At 36.6% G+C, this 13622-nt stretch overlaps 8 protein-coding genes across 8 annotated transcripts; 5 read left to right on the top strand and 3 right to left on the bottom strand.

Annotated features, from left to right (window-relative positions):
• Positions 1 to 83: 83 nt before the first annotated feature.
• C9374_004646 (uncharacterized protein) lies at positions 84 to 1206 on the bottom strand (the record flags this gene model as incomplete). Its single annotated transcript, XM_044694308.1, has 5 exons — positions 84 to 159; positions 243 to 324; positions 399 to 484; positions 546 to 711; positions 759 to 1206. The coding sequence occupies 5 exons, from the start codon at positions 1204 to 1206 to the stop codon at positions 84 to 86; spliced, it is 858 nt and encodes a 285-aa protein (XP_044548988.1).
• A 650-nt stretch (positions 1207 to 1856) lies between these two features.
• Positions 1857 to 2722, top strand: C9374_004645 (uncharacterized protein; the record flags this gene model as incomplete). Its single annotated transcript, XM_044694307.1, has 2 exons — positions 1857 to 2193; positions 2274 to 2722. The coding sequence occupies 2 exons, from the start codon at positions 1857 to 1859 to the stop codon at positions 2720 to 2722; spliced, it is 786 nt and encodes a 261-aa protein (XP_044548987.1).
• A 565-nt stretch (positions 2723 to 3287) lies between these two features.
• C9374_004644 (uncharacterized protein) lies at positions 3288 to 3650 on the top strand (the record flags this gene model as incomplete). The annotated part of the gene is made up of 1 exon (XM_044694306.1): positions 3288 to 3650. One exon carries the CDS (start codon positions 3288 to 3290, stop codon positions 3648 to 3650), a length of 363 nt encoding a protein of 120 aa, XP_044548986.1.
• Positions 3651 to 3776: 126 nt separating this feature from the next.
• Positions 3777 to 5048, top strand: C9374_004643 (uncharacterized protein; the record flags this gene model as incomplete). The annotated part of the gene is made up of 1 exon (XM_044694305.1): positions 3777 to 5048. One exon carries the CDS (start codon positions 3777 to 3779, stop codon positions 5046 to 5048), a length of 1272 nt encoding a protein of 423 aa, XP_044548985.1.
• A 26-nt stretch (positions 5049 to 5074) lies between these two features.
• C9374_004642 (uncharacterized protein) lies at positions 5075 to 6289 on the top strand (the record flags this gene model as incomplete). Its single annotated transcript, XM_044694304.1, has 1 exon — positions 5075 to 6289. One exon carries the CDS (start codon positions 5075 to 5077, stop codon positions 6287 to 6289), a length of 1215 nt encoding a protein of 404 aa, XP_044548984.1.
• A 79-nt stretch (positions 6290 to 6368) lies between these two features.
• On the bottom strand, positions 6369 to 7685 carry C9374_004641 (uncharacterized protein; the record flags this gene model as incomplete). Its single annotated transcript, XM_044694303.1, has 2 exons — positions 6369 to 6983; positions 7041 to 7685. 2 exons carry the CDS (start codon positions 7683 to 7685, stop codon positions 6369 to 6371), a joined length of 1260 nt encoding a protein of 419 aa, XP_044548983.1.
• A 264-nt stretch (positions 7686 to 7949) lies between these two features.
• Positions 7950 to 9781, bottom strand: C9374_004640 (uncharacterized protein; the record flags this gene model as incomplete). Its single annotated transcript, XM_044694302.1, has 2 exons — positions 7950 to 9520; positions 9604 to 9781. 2 exons carry the CDS (start codon positions 9779 to 9781, stop codon positions 7950 to 7952), a joined length of 1749 nt encoding a protein of 582 aa, XP_044548982.1.
• A 911-nt stretch (positions 9782 to 10692) lies between these two features.
• C9374_004639 (uncharacterized protein) lies at positions 10693 to 13617 on the top strand (the record flags this gene model as incomplete). Its single annotated transcript, XM_044694300.1, has 1 exon — positions 10693 to 13617. The coding sequence occupies one exon, from the start codon at positions 10693 to 10695 to the stop codon at positions 13615 to 13617; it is 2925 nt and encodes a 974-aa protein (XP_044548981.1).
• Positions 13618 to 13622: the final 5 nt, after the last annotated feature.

Genomic DNA, 13622 nt, shown 5'->3' with positions numbered 1-13622 from the left:
GACTGCAGTTCCAATCTTCAAGAGGAATTGAAATTCAGCTCTTTATTGGAACCAACATGATGTTGTTCGATGAATGTACGTGGTTATTTTCTCTTCTTCTTGCACTTCTCAATGTGGAAGACATCTACCATTCCATCCATCATGTGGCCATCAATGTGACTTTATATATTTCAAGCATGAAAGATTAGATTCAACAAGTATATTAATCGTGTGACAAATGTAATCATCATCAGTATACTTACCAGTGGAAAAGCCATGTACCTGGGTTATCTGCCTCACTATCCAGTACTCTAGCAATTCCAGGTGCTACGAATACAGTGTCAACTATACAAATATAGTTTCATTCATGAAATTTAATTCAAAATCATCATCCATAATTTAAATTCAACCGCACATACCTCTTCGAACTCCATCCTCCAATCCCACAATACCATGCCAGTGAATGGGGTGAAGGTCAAAGTTTCCAATTGTACCCACATACCATCTTATTTCAAAAAAGTATTAGAAATTGAGTGAATTACTCTTCTATGAAACAAATCCCTTACCTGACTCGTTCTCCTTCACACATACGAATACCAGGATTATTAATGAAAATGTATCCATTAATACTATCCTTTAGATTACTGGCTCTAATAGCACCGTTTTTGAAGGCTTGGAATTGAGCTTGAGTCAACGTGCCAGTTTCATTGAGATACTTTAAAATATTTTGTTCTGAGAGAGGAGGGAGATACTCATTTCTCAACTCGAAACAAACTTACCTAAAAATCCAGAAGTCTGCTCATCGAAAATTTTAGGCATGACGAAAAACTCCTTGTCTACATCTTTTGGAGCACCATTCTTCTTTGCTTTACCTTTTCTGGTAATCACAATAAAACCAATCAAACCAGCTTGAGTCTCCTTAGGCTCGTCCATGGCATGCGAGTGATACATCCATGCAATGGAACTCAAAGGATTTCCAGGAAGAGGTCCAGCTCTTTCAGGTACATTGAAAACATATTCAAATTCAGCTCCAGGTTCAACAGCATCACCTGAATTTGGAGAAACAAAAGGACCACCTGGTTTCTCAACATAGGCAGCACCTTCACTTGCCTTATCATAGAGAACACCATGAGGATGGATGCTCGCAGCGAATGGAAGTTTGTTTCTGAAGAGAACTCTCAATTGTTCTCCCACAACACCTCGAATGACTGGACCAATAATTCCCATATCAGCAGGTTGAAACTTTCTCTCTGTAAAGGTTTCATCTGTGTATTCAATATATCTTGCCTTGAGGTATTTGGTTCCAATTTGATTGAAAGCTTTCTTGTGGATGGCTGGAAGGTCACCAATAATTATTACTGCTATTTGTTTTCAATGATGAATGCCACGTGAAAACAATTATATTTCGGCCGAAGTTTAAACGAAATAAATTTCATAGATGGTGAGACAGGAGAGAAGAAGAGCATGGAAAGGTTGTGCGTATCACATATCAAGCTAGTTGTTCGAAGAGAGACTGAAAAGAGTGAAGGAATGGTTAGCACCAAATAATAATAAAGAAAATTGTTGTTTTCAGAATGACTATTTTAATATTTTAATTTTTAAAAGAATATTTTAACGGCTAGTTTTAGTGCAGCTTGTTTTTAAATTGATGTGCTTTTCTCCTAATGTCCTTTGTTGTTGAACCTGTTTGTTCAGAGAAGGATGTGTGCGGAATCACCCTGTCATCGCATATTAAAAAAAAAGCACCATCACTTTCCTCTCCCGATTTCATCCTTCTTGTCTCATTATCAAATTGTTTTATGATCATCATTGTGTAAAACTTTCACAAAAAATTAGAACCAATTCTTTGATCACTCAAATACTACAGTACAACAAAAATGTTCGGAGTCAAAGATCCCAGAGTACAAGAAGCCAAGCGAATGTTTCGCTTCACGATGGAAAAGATTTCCCCCACTTCCGATGCTCATGGATTAAAAGAAATTAGTCTCATCAAGCAAATGAAAGCTGATCCCGAAAGATATCATCGATTGAGCTGGGAGTTCAATTTCCCTAAATTAGTTGATGTGAATATTCAGAAAAGCTTGGGACGAAAGGGAGGAGCTTTTGCAGTGTATAGTATTCAACGTTTAATGTTTTGGGATAAACAAGAAAATAAGATTGTAGGAGCTGTTGCTTTCGGAATTGATTGTGAAGGCCCACCTGGATGTGTTCATGGTGAGTAGCCAATGATTAATTTGTTTTTCAAACATGATTGTGACAACTTATTGTTCATGTAAAATTTATCACACGCATAGGTGGTGCCATTGCTACCGCTTTGGATGAAGCATTCGGATGGTGTTGCATTCGAAATATTGGATTTAGTGGAGTAACACTGAATTTAAGTGTGAATTATTTCAAATTTATACCACTCAAACGAGCTGTTGTTGGATTAGAAATTGAGACTGAGCGTGTAGAGGGAAAGAAAGTATTTATGAAAGGAAAATTGTATAATTTAGACAATCCACAAGAAGTTCACAACACAGCTAGTGCATTATTTTACAAGGCCAATGAACACATGCCCACATGGGACGAAGCTGTGAAATTATTTGGTGAAGACTCCAAGCTTGCCAAGGACGAAATTTTATCATATTTTAAAAAGAGAATTAAGAAGAAGATTCAGGAAAATCAACAAAAGGAAGCAAAGAATCTTGACGTTCAACCACAGCCTGGAACAGAGCCATCCCATAGACTATCGAAACTTTGAAAAAATGTTGAAAATTAATTTATTATTATTCAGACCATGTCCAATTACTCGCACCCTTTGTGTATTTACTTCAATTAAATTAAGGTCTCAAGATCAAACATAACGTTCATGAAATCCACTTCCTTAACCAATTGCATGACTTAAAAAAGACGTCTTGCCTTATAAACTGTTTGAACCAGCCATGAATTATTCAGCAGGTTCTCCTCTTTATTAATTATAATCGAAAATCCTGAGAACCAGACGTGATATATAACGAGTAATATCAGATCCTCAACTCAAGTTTCGTTTCATCACAATTTGAAATGTCTCAATTTGTAACAATTTGTTTTCCGATATTTGTTCAAACGCAAAAAAATCACTCCAATCCTCTCTGCATACCGTTACCCTTCTTCCCATCTTCACCCGATTCTCTCTCCCTAATACCGTATTCAAATAATAACAGCTTGTGCGTGATTGTTGTTGAGGAGTGTTGGCCAACACTTTTACTTTCATCACCTTCACTTATCAATTTCTTTTATTTCAAACAACACATCCCGATTTATTTTGTAATGATTGAGAAGAAGAAATGACTCCTCCTTCATCCTCTTCATCATCATCGTCATCTTCCAATAACGGAAACTCGACGAACGAGCTATTGTTGGGAATGTTGATGAATATCAATCAACAACAGCAACAACAGGCAGCACGGAACACCTCCTCGTTATCCCACAACACCCCTTTCCTTATCCAAACCAGCGTTAATGGTAATGTCATGAACAATAATAATTTTATGCCACAACAAGAATCACTTGTCAGCCATGCATTTACACCATCAACTATTTTCAATAACAGTCAGCAATTGCTTGCAAATTCTCCGGCTTCCAATAATTTCAGCATGCTGAATTTACAAAACAATCCAAACAACAACAATCCAACATGCCAAATTTAATGAACAATATCGGACAAAAACATTGATTTGAATCAACTTTTGCAACAAAACAATGTAAATTATAATGGATCTTCACCACAATCTGACACCACACCCCAGTTGTTGTTGAGTGATGCTCACAATTTTATGAACAACCAGAATACCTCATCAGCAATGCAAGGATTAAATCCACAACATCAAGAATTACTTCATCAAATCATTTCTACTACCATGCATCATCAGCCACCAGGAGATTCCACGCCACAGATATCCCAGCAAAAACCACAGCAACAGAAACAGTCACCTCCTCAACCATCAAGTCAACAGCAAGACGCACCACAGAAAGAGGCAAGTATTGCCACAAAAAGAAGTGCTAAAAAATCGGCAAGCAATGCAACTGATACACCAGAAGAGCACGTGCCCCACCTTGGAAGTGTGGAGCTTAACCAAGACCCAACTCAGATGTACTTCCCAATAGCTTGCGTGAACTGTAGAGGTAGACACAAGAAATGTGAAAAGAATTATCCTTCTTGCGCCCAATGTATTAAGCGTGGTGTGGAATGCTCGTATCGATCTCCAAAGAAGAAGGGCCGACACAATCAATCATCAAGCTCAAAGCAAGAGCAAGTCACAACGGTTCAGACCACTTCTGGCTCCTCGTCATCGAGATTCACACCCTATCCAACATCTACTAATGCAAGTACCAACAATAACCTCAGAAATATAGAGTTATCCGAAGAACTTTCGAAATATCTTTCAAGTCAACTAGGCCCTAATTTTACCCAACAATATTCAAATGTTTCAGAATTACTCTCTAATATTCAATTATCAATGATGAATAATAAGGTGAATGAGCAATTGGTAATATCTGCTCAACGGAAGAAGACCATTGATCTCTATGAAGGTGTAATCTCTTTAGGATACTCTTTGGTAGATATTAACGTAATCGAACAAGCTCTTTTCGAAACAGATAACTTAGAATCATTCAACTACTCGCCCGAGTTTTTATCATTACTATACGCTATTCATGCTGTCACCTGTCAAGCTTTGGGCCAAGACCAACAAGCCTTTTTATCATTTCAAAAAACAAAGAACTGCCTTGCGAACTGCTTTGATTCATGGAATAATGTTCTAGTTGCAAATACGTACAGTCATTTGGCCCTTTATTGTGCAAGCTCTGGAGACACAGAAACTGCACGATTTTATTTGAATTTTGTGGACTTTTATTTTGGGAATAGGCACAAAATTGATTTTGATCGTCTTGATGAATATGTCATTGATGCTAGCGAAACAAATTCTTTGAGAGAATTTCTGTTGAAAAACGCTGACAATCCTAACGTGAAACAGGCCATGTCGAACCTCGGTATTAACTCGGCTGAGTTTTTAAAAAATACTTTACGTGAGATCAAACAAAAGTAGTTGCAACAAGACATATTTTCGAAAAGATGCCAAAGGAGGCAGACTTCAAACTTTTGAAATTCAGAATTCTGTGTGGAGTTACGATTGATGCATGTGGAAAGGATCAGTATCCTGTGATGATTAAGGCCGATCCGCCTGCCTATTTACAAAAACAAACATCTCAATATACTGTAGAAAGCGGAAATGATCTATCGATTCTGGGATCTGTCAGTCCTGAGGGCACTTTCCACTTGTCAACCAACACACAAAACAAAGGACAGGCTGAATCATCAAACTTTAAAGGGTACACATTCAGTTCCTACTTTTGTAGAATATTAGCAGATATTAACTTGTATATTACCGGAAGAATTCCAAAACATGTACTTTATATGCTTACACAAATGTCTCCCTCTTTAGAGAATATGAATGAATACATGCAAATAATCGACAGCGTTGGAAAAGTGTATCGAGAGCATGAAAAGCGAAGAGCATTTAATGAGGTTCAGCTTCCTCTAGCGTTATGCATTTTCAACTTGTTTTTGTTTGGAGATAAGCTATTTCTTCTCAAAGAGGTGTACCGAAAGACGAATGGTGGGCTGATTTTGTCTAGAAATATCGCTAATACTCATATTCCAGAAAATAAGAGCGTTCTAGACTTTTTACATTCAGAAATACTCAAATTAGCACAGGTTGTTACAAAATGCACCACCATTGAAAACTTTGATTTATTGAAACCTAACCTCTGGAATTGTGTTGCTGCTGGTGCTGAGGTAGTATTGGAGGTGTTGGAATCCCTTTCAGAATGTTCACATATGCCTTTCTCAGCCATGATTGATGCTTTGGAACTGAATCATTATTTCTCCACCACTTATCCTGCTCATGACTTGCAAAATCCTGTGTCCCAAAAACAGATATTGGACCAATTCGAGCAGCAACTTTTGGAGATGCTTGATCACAACATTAAGGCTCTCAACACTTGGACCATGAGGTACCATAATGACAAGTATGCTTACTTGATTGAGAGAATGCAACAATTTAAACAGATGAAATCAAATCAAGCATTCCAAAATATCCACAATTTACACCTTCCTCAGTTTCTTGATGGTTCTAATATTAACAAGACCTATGATAACAATTACCCACCTATTGCAGTGCCTTCCGAGTTGCAATCCAACACTAATTTGCAAAATGCAGATTTATTCAAGCTTGCAACCTATTTATTTGGTGAAATTGGAAGAAATAACGCTTCTCAACAACACTAAACAATCATTATTTACAATAACATGTTCAGAAGTAACCCTGTTTGCTGGAATCTATCCCTCATCTTCGTGGATGGATCAATTATTTTAAAGATTTTGCGAAACATTTCGCGAGTAGCATTCCCTTCTTCACAATGTTAAATGTTGTTGGGTTGATAATGTTGGGCACGTCCACATACGTTCGTTGAGATTTGATGCCATGATTCAGTAAAACCATTCTTGCAGCCATTGCACAAACACTTCCCCCAAGAATAACGTCACTAGCGAGTTGAGGCCATGTGGTAATGGATTTTCCAATTTCCAAAAACGATTCGAGTCCTCTCTCACTTGCTTCTAATGGGTCTAAAAAGGAGAATAACAATTTCTTTGCTTGCTCTGGCGTGAATTCTTTCAAATCGAGAAATTCTTCTTTCACTCTTCCGTGAAGAATTGGATAATTTCGATCGAGGTCAAATCTCTCAACGTCCAAGAGACCTCTGTCACTAGCCTCCATTACTACAGGAATGCCTAACTGTCTGCATTCTTTTCTGAGAAGAACTTTGACTGGAAAATTGTCACATTCATCCACAATCAAGTCCAATTGATTCTCTCCACTTCCAATGAACTTGGCAATATTTTCATGGGAAAGAGGTTCATTGAAAAACGTGACTTTCAAATAGGGATCAATTTCTGCAATTTCTCTCTTTGTAATGACAGCCTGTTGTTGTTTTTCAAGTGAATACAATGAGTTTCACTGAACTAACAAGATACATACCTTTGAAAGTCCAATTTCATGCACGCTCGCTCTTAATCGATTCATATTCGTCAATTCCAAATGATCAAAATCCACAAGCCTCAACTCTCCACAACCTCTCTCCATAGCTAGCGTGAGAGTCACTGCATGGCCAGCACTCAATCCAACAATACCAATTTTCTTGGTTTGCAACAATTCTTGCTCTTCTTTTGTAATCTTGTATAAATTTCGAATGGTCCTTACTTGTATGAATTCTTTTTCATCCAACAAGTGGCACAACATATTCTTCCATGGATAGTACACCCAAACACCATATTCTTCCATAGTTCTTCCATTTAACTTGTCATTGATTTTTTGCTGATATTCTTCTTCCGTGAGTTTTTGAGTAGGATTCTCTAATTTCACTAAATCTCGTAGCTGGGATTGCATACTATCCAGCACGAGGCAATCACCACGTAAAGACAACAATTGTGTCAGTGTTGTTCGATCCTTATCATTCTCCAATCGAAAGAAAATTGGATCCGCACAAGTGGTATGCACTGGATTCAATGCTGTGGTGCAAACACGTTGTTTGAGCGTCTCTGTTACCTCTGGAGAAGTGGACAATGATACAGAGATTGAGGGCGATACATGCTCATACGAGGCTTGAGGGGAAGTTTGCATCATGTTGTTTGTTTTTTGTTATTGAAAGTGCGGAAGCGATGATGTGTTTGTTCAGTAATAACTATTCTTTTGTAGAACAGATCAGTTGAGAGAAATTGATCAAACTGTACTAGATCTCGTTGATCAATTGGAAAGTCGCAACGATTAGCGAGCAGAACCGAGTCGCTCATTTTTTTTTAATCAACCCTTTCGTAGATTTTACAACCACCTTTGAGGAGAATAGAGAACATTTGTAAAATCAACAATGGTGCAATGTTGGAATGAATATTAGAATTTAATTGTTTGAGTTTTTTGAAAAAGACCTTGTGGTAATCGACTCATGAGATCGGTCAGGTCATGAATGCAATGGAGTTCAATTTCGTGAAATAAGAATCGATCGGATTGGATCACTTGTTGCTGCTGCTGATGCTCGTTCGATGAGTCATTCGATCGAGAATCACTGTCATTCGACGAAAATATTGTCTCCATGCGCTGTAACAAATCTAGTTTTCGTTTCTCAAGTAAGGAAATGTTAATCTCTAAGGGAGCTCCAACTGTCAAGAATGTGTCAATCAAATACATGGCCATCTTCTTACGTTCTGACCATTTCTTTGCTTTTTTGTAGCGTTGAATTTCATGGTAACATAATACAGCTTCTGGACAATAACTTCGACGTGCATGATCCAAAACCATTTTAAAAGTTTTTGGATTTTGCAATAACTGTTCGACATGACTTTCTTTCTTGTCGTCCACATTCACTTCTTCCTTATTGGAATTTTCAAAATTTTGTTTGTTTCTTCTAGCTTGCATCCAATCATTCTTAATTTCATAAATGACAGGCATCAAGACACTAATGATACTCTCCACAGAAAATGAAAAGAAGAGAAAAAGACCATAAGGTATTAAAAAATCAACCAAATTCTGAACTTGAGGAATCAAACCCAAAATAATAAACAATGCTAAACCCAGGACTTCGACCAGAAGAACGATAAAATTTTCTTTCTTGATGTGCCAAGTGTCTCGATCTGCTCGAATACTCAAAATGACAGCCACTGCTTCAAAGATACAATACACAACAGCCAATGACAATATTAATATTAAACAATTGGTGGTGAGTGTACATCCTATTTGAAATTCTAAAAATCCGGCGAATGTGAAAATTTTCTTTTTCGTTCGATTTTGAGAAATGTAAATTCCTTCTTCAATTCCACCCATTAAAAGCCATAAACAAGTAGAAAAGATGAGACTAGTGATATAGATTAATACTATTAATTTGTAACTGGTGAGAAATTGATAAATTTTGATGAGTCTTTTTTCACTCTCTGTAATTGAAACACAGGAAGTGTCAGGTGTCACTTCTTCTTTGAACTGAGATGATAGAGAAGGATCTTCAGTGCTTGTTGAAGGTATTGATTGAAGAGTAGTGTTCGATGGTACAGAGCTATGATTGTCACTATTGGAATTTCCATCCTCAACAATTATTCTTCTTCCCACTTCACCATTAAGTTCTTCCTGAAATTGAATCATTGATTTTCTCTTCATTCCCAATTTCATTTTGATTAAATTCAACTTGTAACTGAAATACAATAATAAACTTCGACACGTGGTTGGCAAGGTCGCCAATGGAGCCAAACAAAAACACCAACTATATAAACCACATGGAAAGGATTTCCTTCCAATAATTATTCTTAAACAAAAAATGGTAATAAAGAAGAAACTTGAAGCGAGAGTGAGAAACATGTGAGTGAGATTACGTGCTTGGATGTGTTTGGAATTTCGTTTCCAAATGATACCTAAAGAGGTAATGATGAGAAGAAGGAGGTAATAGATGAGAAAGAGGAGTGTGATGGTGAAGGAGACTAATTGAATGTGGAAGGATGAACGTGATCACGCCAAAGGTCAGTATGAACATGGATGGTCAAATTGTATTTTTCAAACTCACCGTAAGTATCAGGACAGATCGAGTTTTCGATCGTGGGAGTTGATTCTCGGCTTAGTCCTGTTGTGAACAAGAAAGGATGACAGCTGGCAGTCGAGTTTAATGTGTCGTTGTTGATTGTGGAAAAAACAGAAAAGAACGACCATGAACCTTTGTACGAAGGGAAGGATTGTGGAGTCATTGTTTTTCGGTCAAAAAACCTGTGGTGTGGATCATTTCCTCACGAGCCCAAAATGTACATTTTTGACACTTGACAGAACCAACGAAAATGTAAGGATAATAATTTCTTGCTGACCAACCAAGGCTTACAACCTTATTACGACATGAAAAACTTACATAATTGTAGATTTCAACACCGGATGTTACAAGATCTTCAAATTATAATAAAAATTATTCCATCAGTCACTTGTCGTACTCCAACAGAAAAAATCTTTCAACATTGCAAATCAAACAATCGCTCTGACGAGCAAGTTATTGAATGTCAACCCCACCAACAATGAATGTGGACGTGTTGTTGTCTTGCTCTGCGAATGACCACAGGCTCAACCATCAACGCCAAATGTCATCCATAGAAAACACTCTTCCGATCGAAGCCAATCACACTTTACCTTCCGAGTATTATGAATCTCTACATTCTTTGAATAGACCATTTCATTGGCTCCAAGTGGTTGAAAATGGGCATCAATTATATTCCCACCTCCGAACGTTGTGGAGAAAGACCATGAACGACACACACGATTCTCATACGGATCATACTTCTAACAACAATTTATATTCCATACCGATGAGTAACGATGATTCATTATCAACAGACACAACAATGGAAACACAAAACAACAAATTTTCACAAAGGACATGTCACTCTCTCTTAACCGGCATGTCAGCACTATACATTCTATTTGTATTGATTGGCATGATATTATTGCCTTCCTTGATTTATTTCAATGAAATACCTCTCGTGATGATCAAGGATAAAAATTAGAAAAAACGGAACGTTCACAACTTCAGTTCATTGATTCATCATCATTGAAATATTTACTCCGTTCGAATGGAAATTTTCAGAATTTTCACAACATTGAGACAGCATCGCTCATGATGAATACGGATCATGAACGGAGTAGGAGGCAAGAGGAATCAGAGATGGAATCTTTTTTCATATTGCCGAGTACTACTTCTCTTCAAAATTCAACATTTAATTCAACAAATTCGACATTTGATATTTTATTTTATAGAACCAAGACAGTGACTGAAGTGAGCTCTTATTTTCAATTGATCTTTGCTTCATTGAGCTTTTTTTCGTGTGGCGTGACATTGGTGGTCTATTGTGGATTTTCTGAATTGAGAGGAAGAAAAAACTTTCCAATTTTGGTTGCGTTTATTATTACCGAAGGATTAAGTTTTGTGAAACATTTCTTAATTTTATTTGGATACTTTTTTGGAATTGGTTACGTTGAACATAATCCAACAAGAACGGACAAGAATCTCTGCTTGGCTATTGGCATTTTCGAATATGTCTTTAATTTTGTTTCCTACTGTTTTGGTTTTTGCATTGTCTTGGACTTGTTAAGAGTGGTCTCTAATCCAATTAAGGGAAATAGAAATTTCCTTATCTATCATTTCATCATGTTGTCGCTAGCTCTATTTTCACTTGTTGGAGTTGTGACAGAAAGCGTTGTTAAAGAAGACAGTAACAACTCTTGTATTATTCTTCCAGATAACTTAATTCTGGGTTATGTTATTTATTCTATTAATTTATTGATGGCTTTTATTGGATTAATTATTTGTGCCTATGTTTGGACAAGTTTAAGAAATGGTCTTCCTGGTACTCAACAACTTCGAAATGGAATTATTATTAGACAAATATTATTTAGTATTGTTATCACTATTTCATTAATTGGAACTTTGGTTTCAAGTGTCATCCTCAAAAGTAGAATTAGTGACATTATGAGCAGTATGGATAATGACAAGATTGAAGACATTGCCATTGTCTATTTTGTACTATTTGCTCGTTACATGTCCTTACTCGTTTCAAGTATTGAAGGTTTTATTCTTTCCCTCATTCTCTTATCAGATCCAATTGTTTTGAGACATTTGAAACGATTTAGAAGCTTCTTATGCATGCTCACAGAAAATGACAAGGGTGTGAATCTTTGGGATAGAATCAAAAAAAAGACAACAAAAAGTACAACCATTCGATCTCTCTATGCTCACATGTTGGATGGATTGGACGATGATTATGAACTCGCCTCTCGAAGAAAATCTCAAATTCAAAAAGCAAAAGATTCATTGTATCATCAAAGATTACTCTTTGAAGGAATTATGGACGAAGAAGGTTCTGAAGCTGATCGTGAGTTGTTTTTGAAATATTTGGCACGAGAAGATGAACGATTTTTTCAAGACTCTCTTTCCAATGTGGCGATTGATTATTTAGTGAGACGAGATTTGATTTTTTGTGTCTTGTTAGGAACACAATATTGCATGAAACAATCTGCACATCATGATCAAATTGTGAAACAGTTCAGTAACTTGGAAATTACTTCACATAGAAATACGTTGTATGGTTCACCAATTATGAAGAAACTTTTCCATCCATCCTATCGATCTATTACTCACAAAGGTTTATTTAATTGTGTCACGAAACACAAAATTAGTATTACAGAGTATTATCCAATGGCTTTCCATCATTTGAGAGCTTACTATTGGGTGGATAACTTAACTGGAACGATGAACATGGGAGATATTATTGAAATGTACAAACGCCCATTCGAACCCACATCAGTCATTCTCGAATCAGTCAGAAATAATTTTAGTGAAGGAAAATCAGGTAGTTTCTTCTTGTTCACCTATGATTCTCAATTTATAATCAAAACCATCACCGATGAGGAATTGAAACTCTTATTGGAAAATATTCAATTCTTTTACAAGCACTATACAACATTTAGAGATACCTTAATTGTGAAAATATTTGGAATTTATGAACTGAGAATGACTGCAAACTTTAAAGTCAAGTTCATTGTGGTCAATAATGCACTACATAGTCGATTAGCAAAAGATCGTGGTTCACATTATGACACACTTTCCATCGATACCAAATTTGATTTGAAAGGAAGTTGGATCAATCGAACCAATCTTCCAGAGCTTGATCATTATTCACAAACCCTTAAAAAACGAACAGGATTCAAGTTAAAAATCTCATCCGCAACATCCGAAGGCATTCAAGAAATTTCAGCCTCTTCTCAAAGTCCCAATACCTTGCTCTTAGATAATGATTTTCACAAGAAACGAAAACTTGTGTTGGAGAGCAAACAAATTTATACTCGTCTCATACAACAATTAGTGATCGATTCAAACTTTTTAAAGAGTGTGAATATTATGGATTATTCTTTACTTGTTGGAATTGCAGAAGATGATCCAACTGTATTTGCCGTAGAACCTCTTCCCAATGAAATTCAATTCTATGAACCCTTTCACAAGGTCTATAAGGGAGGAATTGAAGCCGTGGACTTGGACACTACTTTCAATCGCTCGGTCGTTCTCTTTGTTTCCATCATTGACATTTTACAATTATTTAATATTGAAAAGAAAGTTGAAACTCTATTCAAAACCAAAATATTACGAAAAGATCCATATGGAATTAGTAGTATCGAGCCAGTTCAATACGCAGAACGATTTCAAACCAATGTACTCTCAAAATTCACATGTCGAGAAGATTTCTATCTCCACAAATTGAATTCCAATTCGAGTGTCTCTCCATTGAGCTCATCCACACCTTCATACATTTCGAGTGGAATTTCAATTGCTAGTCATGATCCAATGGGAACAAGAAATTATAGAACAGGAAGTGAAATGGCCTTTTCGGCAACACCTGTCGTTTCTTCGTTTGCAAGTGTGGATCGATTTAATCATTTACATTCACAACAACAACCATTCATGAGACAAGAGCAAGAGGAAGGAAATTCTCGAGATGATAGTAATGAGATTCTTTTGACCAATGAATATAAGAACATTAAACTTTGAATCTT

This window comes from Naegleria lovaniensis (genome assembly GCF_003324165.1).
Source record: "Naegleria lovaniensis strain ATCC 30569 chromosome Unknown tig021, whole genome shotgun sequence".
Taxonomy (NCBI): domain Eukaryota; phylum Heterolobosea; class Eutetramitea; order Acrasida; family Naegleriidae; genus Naegleria; species Naegleria lovaniensis.
This window is presented reverse-complemented; position numbering and strand designations above follow the sequence as displayed.